This window comes from Garra rufa, chromosome 3 (genome assembly GCF_049309525.1).
Source record: "Garra rufa chromosome 3, GarRuf1.0, whole genome shotgun sequence".
Taxonomy (NCBI): Eukaryota; Metazoa; Chordata; class Actinopteri; order Cypriniformes; family Cyprinidae; genus Garra; species Garra rufa.
Window position 1 is genome coordinate 40152479 of NC_133363.1, and position 8818 is coordinate 40161296.

An 8818-nucleotide genomic window follows, 5' to 3' on the forward strand; every position below is an offset into this window, starting at 1 on the left:
TCCCTTCAGGGAATTCTAGTTGTTTAAAGACTTCAAAACCTACCTCCAGGATAAAACCTGTGTACATTTATGAGGTGTGTATGACTGACGTATGAATGGTGATTGACGTTGAGTTCCAGTCCTATTTACAGCTGACGCACATCAGTGCTTTATTTACCTATTTGCATCCAGGAAGTCTGATGCAGAGGTGTGGTTTACAGGTGCAAATTCAGGAAAGGCCAGTTCCCAGGTAGCCACCAGCGAGACAGATCCCTCCCCTTTGCCTCTTGTCCCTGGATGCACACTCTCTGAACTCTCAGACGATTTTATTTCGACCTGCCTCGATCATCTCACCCGAGTCCAACAGGCAGCGCTCAGGTAGGTACACAGTTTTCATTTTTAATACATAGAAGCCTATTGAGGAATGTTATACTAATTTCCAATTCAACTGGCCTGGTTTGGTGTCAAATGGAGAGTAGGTATTAGATGTCAGTGGTATGAAGGCTATTGAAATTGCGATCCATTGAAGAAAGTCATGATTACAAATAATAAATGACCTTTGGGATGTTTGACAAGTGGTGTCTCATAACTATTAGAAATGTAATTCCTAAAGTATTAGGTAAGAGATTTTCTGGATACACTAATGAACCCTTTATTTATTAAACACTAAACCGAAAACTGTATTTTTTAAACAAATCTTTACTTTATTATAGCTTAACCACACACAATTCTTCTCAGTATATTGCGTTGTTGACTTCATGACTGCTGCATCATGCTTCCACATAGGAGATGCCTCATACTTAGTACTTGGAAACCTGTTCTGGCACATTCTGCGGTTATTAATAGTATATTGTCCTTCAGCATGTTGTAAGGAGGGAGAGCTAATTGTCTAAATTGGCGTTATTTTACATTTTGAATTTAACAGATTTTAATTTGTTTTTATATTGACTTCATGTTGCCTCAGAATTATACCAACAGACACAAACTATGTATTTAGCATCTGATTCAATTATGACACGCCAGATTAAATCTTCTATAAACAAAACCAGGACACTAATGTGGAGCCCAAGGGCTGTTTACTCCCTCAAACTCTTTCACTTCTGTAACATTATCGCTGTTTAATTGTAGTTTTGTTGGTGGCCGGCAATAATAGATGATAGAAGATAAACTGGCCGAACAAGAATAACTGTGAAGTGGCGACGTGATGGAAATAGTTACTCGGTTAGTCATAAGTTAAGTGTGGGTGCGTCCATTTAACAACACGTCAAAATAAAATTAAGATACAAATGAATGACATTCTCATGCTTTGTTTATGTCTCATCAAAGCATATGTATAAAAGTATTTTATGACTGTTTCTTTGTTCTTTGTGTTTTAGTCATAATTTCCTTTAAAATCGGCATTTAAATGTAGTTTGGGTGTGTACATTGTATACCATACACAGAATACAGAATATTGAATGCTCACCTCCTGTTATTGCAATGTAATGACATGGTTGAACGGTGTATGTTACACTTGCATCAAGAGGGCTTAGATACACTTCAGTGAAAAGGACTCATGGGAGTGGAACAAAGAGTTTCTAAACAGAGGTTTCTGAGAAATAAAGAGTGAAGACACTGCTGTTCAAAAGTTTGGGATGGGTACGATTTTTAATGTTTTTTAAAGAAGTCTCTTATAGGCTCACCAAGGCTGCATTTATTTGATCAAATATGAAGAAAAAACTGATAATTAGTAAAATATTATTACAATTTAAAATAATAGTTTTCTATTTTAATACTCTTTAAAATATAATTTGTTCCTTTCATGCAAAGCTGAATTTTCATTAGCCATTACTGCAGTCTTCAGTGTCACATGCTCCTTCAGAAATCATTCTAATATGCTGATTTATTATCAATGTTGGAAACAGTTGTGCTGCTTAATATTTTTTTGGAACTTGTGATACTTTTTTTAGGATTCTTTGATAAATGCAAAGTCAAAAAGAACAGCATTTATTCAAAATAGCAATCTTTTTCTTACAATATAAGTCTGTTAATAATTCAGTTGATCAAAAATACAGAAAAAAATATTGTGAAATATTATTACAATGTAAAACAATGTTTTTCTATATTAATATACATTAAAACTTAATTTATATCTGTAATTAAAGTTTAATTTTCAGAATCATTACTCCAGTCTTCAGTGTCACATGATCCTTCAAAAATCCTTCAAAAATCGAATATGTTGATTTATTATCAGTGCTGAAAACAGTTGTGCTGCTTAATTTTTTTTTGGAACTTGTGATACTTTTTTTCAGGATTCTTTGGTTCATAAAGATTAAGGATAAAAAGAGCAGCATTTATTTAAAATAGAAAGGTTTTCTAACAACATACACTACAGTTCAAAAGTTTGGGCTCAGTAAATTTGTATTCTCTTTTTTTGAAAGAAATTAATACTTTTATTTCCCAAGGATGTGTTAAATTATTAAAAAGTGATAGCATAGATTTACATGGTTAGAAAATGTTTATATTTTGAATAAATACTGTTGTTTTTTTTTACTTGCTATTTATCAAAGAATCCTGAAAAAAAGAATCACAGGTTCCAAAAAAATATTTGGCAGTACAACTGTTTCCAACATTGATAATTCTAATAATATATCAGCATATTAGAATGGTTTCTGAAGGATCATGTGACACTGAAGACTGGAGTAACAGCTAATGAAAATTCATCTTTGCATCACAGGAATAAATTATATTTTAAAGTATATTAAAATAAAAAACATTATTTTATATTGTAATAACATTTTGCAATATTACAGTTTTTTCTGTATTTTCTATCAAATATATGCAGCCTTGATGAGCATAAGAGACTTCTTTAAAAAACATTACAAGTCTTACTGATCCCAAACTTTTGAGCAGTAGTGTGTATTAAAATAGAACACAGTTATTTTAAATTGTAATAATATTTCACAGTATTACATATTTTTCTGTATTTTGAGCTAAGATATAAGATATATAAGATACTTCTAAAAACATTAAAAATCTTACTGATCCCACACTTTTGAATGGCAGTGTATGTTACATTTAAAATATTTTCAGCCTTTTTTCCGTTTTGACATTGTTTATATTTTCTGTGATTTCCACATTCACTCCACACACAATTAACATGTCTTATTTTGGCAGGTAGAGGAACCAAACATGAAACTCCCACTAGGCATCACACTTGCACTCCTCTTGATACTTCAGACGTTCCTACAAGTGTCCACCCAGATACCCGACGAATGGAAAAGAAATGGGACTGTAGACGACAATGGACAACAAACATCCAGTGAGAAAACAACTGCTCAACCAATTGGAGGAAGCCAGGAAGACACACAAAACGAAAGCAGTTCAGAAAATGAAGTACAACCATTAGGCTCTTTTTTTATTAGTAATGAAGGAGAGCAGAATTCCACAAATTCGGATCAGACCCCTGAAACAGAGGAAACTAGTTCTGACGGCCCCATTCCTACAACACCACCTACTATGATTGCATTTAATTCAAGTTCCGAGCTTTCAGATACATCAGCAGAATCCAATGAAACACTCACACAGGATACACCCACACACACCTCCACACCAGAGCCAGAACACTCAAATGAATCTGCTCCTAATAACACATATACCAGTCCACAACCTGAGACTACCACAGCAGAGAGCAACCATGATGGATCAGGATCAGGATCTGGAGATTTGCCCTCAGATGATGTACCCACCAACAGCACAACTACAAGTCCAACCACCACAACAAAGGATGAAAGCATTGAGAACAAAACTACACTGAGTCCAACTGAACCACCAGTACAGAGAACTACAATGGAAGTAATTCCACCTTTCGTCCCTGAGGATAAAACAACTCCTGCTCCAGACAGTGAGGATACAGACACAAACCAAACCGAAACTATCAACGACGGAGATAATTCTGAAAGAGGTGAGACACACAAATCCGAATTAATCAAACATTAATAATCAGGGCGTTTATAGATATTTTTTATATTTCCGGGTTTCTCAGCTGAGAAAGTGGTCATAGTTGGGTGAACTTTGAGAGCAGTGAATGGGAGAATACCACAAATATGTATCTTTTGCATTTCCATTTCCTCAAAGAGCAAAAGAAAAACTCCATAATAGTGTTTTAACGACTTTCAAAAAAAATGAAAAAATTTAGAGAAACTGATAACAGCAGTCAGAAAAGAGAAAACGTCAAATTTACCGTCCCTCCTAGATGCTGCATTAGAAACACCATCGCATTAGCATGAACTAATTATTATTATTTTTTTTTTGTAATTTGATGCAAAGGTGATATAATACAAAGTGTTACAAACATACATACATTTAAAAAAAAAATTCTGAATATAAAAAAACTTTTTACGAATTACAGTGCTGATCATCACAGTCTTGTGAAAAAGGTCCATAGCAAAGACTGATGGAGTCTGCAGCAGTGTTGCCAAGTCTGCGGTTTTCCCATGGAATGAACACTGTTGCCGACCCCAATAATGTGATATTTAGCCCATTAAATGTGAATTTTACCAGGGGAACCCTGCTAGTTTTGGGCTTGTTTTGAGTGGCAATTGGGGCGGGTTTTGTTGTGAAACTTGGCAACCCTGATCTACAGCTTTTTTGAAGGTCAAAAACGTTGGAGTAGTACAGGCCTAACCGTAGGAAAACGTATCCGTTTTAAAATGAAAACACACTTATGATAAATGTAATAATATGTTTTATTTATGAAGCACCTTTCCCAAGCTCAAGTTCGCTGTACAAGGAGAAAATACATAAACGCAGCTTCAATCATAAATACATGTGATACATATTTTGTTAACTAGTGTAACCGTAGCCATAGCCTAAGCTTAATTCGATGGCTGAGTTTTCCATTTGATAAGTCAGTATGTGTTTTTTTATTATTATGTTTTTAACTTTGATAGTTAAAAGAAATGTTTCTGAGCACCAAATGGACATTTTAGAATGATTTCTGAAGAATCATGTGACACTGAAGACTGGGGTAATGATGTTGAAAAGTCAGCTTTGCCTTTATAGGAATTTTAGGATTTTTAAATATGTAACCGTGGACCACAAAACCAGTCATAAAGGTCAATAAAGGTCAAAATTGAGATTTAGACATCATATGAAAGCTGAATAAATAAGCTTTCCATTGATTTATGGTTTGTTGGGATAGGACAATATTTGGTCGAGATTCAATTACTTGAAAATCTAGAATCTGAGGGTGCAAAAAAATCTAAATATTGAGAAAATCACCTTTAAAGCTGTCCAAATTGAGTTCTTAGCAAAGCATATTACTAATCAAAAACTGAGTTTGGATATATTTACAGTAGAAAATTTACAAAATATCTTCATGGAACATGATCTTTACGTAACATCCTAATGATTTTTGGCATAAAAGAAAATTGATAATTTTGACCCATACAATATGTTTCTGGCTATTGCTACAAATATACCTGTGCTACTTAGGACTGGTTTTGTGGTCCAGGGTCACATTTATTAAAATAGAAAACAGTTATTTCAAATAGTAAAAATATTTCACAATATTTATCATAAATAAATGCAGCCTTGGTGCGATTAAGACATTTCTTTCAAAGGCATGAAAAATCTTGCAGACGCTAAACTTTTGAACAGTAGTGTATATGATAAAATCTTAGCTGAAAATATTTAGCTGAAATCGAATGCTCACTCTGAATCTGGGACACTGATGGTGTTTTGACCTTTTCTAAGCATTATTTCACTCTCTGTTTCTATAGCACAAAGATCACACAAATCTTTTTATTTCATCCCTCAAGCTAGCCCTCATTCTTAGCTTCTCAATTCAGTCATAAAAGACATATTTGCTGGTGTTCCTCCATGTTGGATTGGATTTCAGGCTTTGTTTGTCCTCTGCTTTGGGCCAGAGTGTCTAGTTACTGACACCTCACCTTCCCTCACAATAAGAGTGGTGTTCACCCTCCAGATATTGGGAGGGGCTCCCCTTTCGAGGTCAGGTGTGGACCAATGTGACAAAGAACACCTGACATTGCTGGAGAACAAATTCCATGATCTTTTTAGCGAGTGTGACTCTAATCTAATCTGTGACCAAACTGCATTCTGAACGAGGTTATATTTGCATATTCAGAATTAGTTTTACATATTTAGGTTTTATGTGTCTGTCCTGATAAAATATACAAATAAACTGCAGGGAAATTACTGGTTTAAAAAGGCTCTGGTTTGATTCATGACTGTTTTTAAGCGAGTAACTCTATGGTAAAGGAAACCATGGTAAATATTTAGTTAATAAACAGACCAAAATGTTAATTTTTTAATCACTAATGTGGTCAAGTGTTGCTTCAATGTTACAATAAACATCAAAAATGTCTTTACAGGTTTGTCTTCAGATTTTTCAGATGATAAAGACAGCAAGAAAGGGCAGGCATGGACTATCGTCCTAGTCATTGGGATTATAGTGGGGATCCTGGCCCTGGGAGCATTTATCATCCTGAATCGAAGGAACGGAAGAGACTTCTCACACAGAAAACTGGTGGAAGAGATGTCACCTGATCCAGGTAATATTAAACTCACCTATCATCACTTTCATTATATGCATCACTTTGAACCAAGATCCAATTGAATACACTTGAGGGTTTCTATGAACATAATACAGTATGTTTTTTTTTTCATTGTGATACACTTATTCATATTGTTTTGTCTAATTTTTCCAAAGTTCTCCGTCTGGATAACAGTGAGCCCCTAGACCTGAAGTATGATGGATTTGGTTACTACAATCCAGGACTACAAGGGGACAACATCCAGATGACCAACTTTCCACAGGGACGTTCCAAATGAGAACAAATCTGTGATGCCAAAGACATTTTATTTAATGTTTGCACCCATGTGTAGACAAAAGGATGTTAAGAAATTATTGTCATTTTTAAAGTGATCTGCCAAATCAGTCACAAAGCAATTTTACATAAATGAACAATCAAAACATTTTTTTACTATTAAGTAGTGTCTTACATTTGAATGTTTTAGACTATCTGAAGGAACCAAATCTATGGACTTTTTCTATACTGGGCACTTTTTGTTTTGGAACTGCAAAGTATTGGATGGTATGTCTGCTTCTATCTAACTGTTCAACAAGACTGTTTACTCGACACAATTATTGTATCATGTCAAAACCTGTATAATCAAGATGGTGTGAAATTGTCAGCATTATGACACAACTTCTCTATGCACAACGGTTTTAGTCTAAAAGATCAAGATTATGTCAGCGCCTTATGATATTTGAAGATTTTTAGTTTACAAAAGCTTTAAACTAAATAGAGAATAAACATGACAGTAGGTTCTCAGATTATTATAAAAATAAAGTGATAAAATAAGACTGGTCTCAGTGTTTTAATATTGTATAATCATCTTATTAAAGGGTCAGTTCACCCAAAAAAATAAAAATTCTGTCATTAATTACTCACCCTCATGCTGTTCCAAACCCGTAAGACCTTCGTTCATCTTTGGAGCACATATTTAGATATTTTTTTTTATAAAATCCAAGAGCTCTCTGACCTTCCATAGACAACAAGGGTCCTACCACTTAAAGGGGTCATCGGATGCCCATTTTCCACAAGTTCATATGATTCTTTAGGGTTTTAATGAAAACTCTGTAATATACTTTGGTTCAAAATTCTCAATAGTGGTGTAAAAAAACACCCTTTTACCTTGTCAAAATCAGCTCTGCAAAATATCAGCTCATTTTATCGCATGGGCCGTTTAAATGCAAATGAGCTCTGCTTGCCCCGCCCCTCTCTGCTGAGGGATTATGAGCCGTAATGTTTACTTTAGCCGCATTTAGGTAACGTTAAAAGTAACGTTAAAACCTCTGCGTTCAGCGGCTCAGATGTCGGTAGTAAATTACTACTGCTATGTTCATGATTACATCCAACAACAGAACACCTCAATCGCTCAATTAGAGTCTTCCTCTGCACCTTAGTCACACAATGGCAATCGTATTCGGAATGTTTCAGCTCGGTGAGGACGGGTCTAAGGTAAGGCGTTCATGTCAATCAACTGTGTTTCGTCACAACGACAAGAAGCTGAGAATGACCTGATTTTAAAAAGGGGATATTACTTTTTTAAAAAGATAATTTAAAAAACACCACTGAGTGGATTTTTATGATTGTAGGGTGGTTGTGTACACAAACTGCCAACACACATTAATGTTCAAACAACATGTAAAAGTTAGTTTTGCATCCGATGAACCCTTTAAGGTCCAGAAAGGTACAGAGAACATTGACAAAATAGTCCATGTGATATCAGTGGTTCAACTGTAATTTTATAAAGCTACGAGAATACTAATTTTTTGTGTAAAAATAACTAAAATAACGACTTTATTCAACAATTCTTCTCTTCTGCATTACCCTAGCACCAGAAAAGCATGCTGAATAAAGTCAGGGTTTTTTTTTTTTTTTTTTTTTGCACACAAAAATAATTATTGTAGCTTCGTAAAATTATGATTGAGCCTCTGATGTCACATGAACTACTTTAGCAAAGTCCTTAATACGTTTCTGTTCCTTGCCCATGGTAGGACCCTTGTTGTCTATGGATGGAGGGTCAGAGAGCTCTCAGATTTCATCTAAAATATCTTAATTTGTGTTTCGAATTGAACGAAGGTCTTACATGTTTGGAACGACATGAGGGTGGTTAATACATGACAGAATTTTCATTTTGGGGTGAACTATCCCTTTATGAATACTTAAAGCTGTGCGATCTTGCTTGCGTCCTCCAGTCCTGTAGATGGCGCAGATTCCCTCTGAACATAAAATACACATTTTGATAAACAATGCAAAGAAGAATG

General features: G+C 34.8%; 1 protein-coding gene across 1 annotated transcript; it reads left to right on the forward strand.

Moving 5' to 3' along the window:
* The first annotated feature begins 230 nt into the window (after positions 1-230).
* LOC141332473 (uncharacterized) lies at positions 231-7351 on the forward strand. Its single transcript, XM_073837609.1, has 4 exons — positions 231-357; positions 3136-3922; positions 6357-6536; positions 6695-7351. Exons 2-4 carry the CDS (start codon positions 3151-3153, stop codon positions 6814-6816), a joined length of 1074 nt encoding a protein of 357 aa, XP_073693710.1. The 5' UTR covers positions 231-357; positions 3136-3150; the 3' UTR covers positions 6817-7351.
* The last annotated feature ends 1467 nt before the right edge of the window (positions 7352-8818 follow it).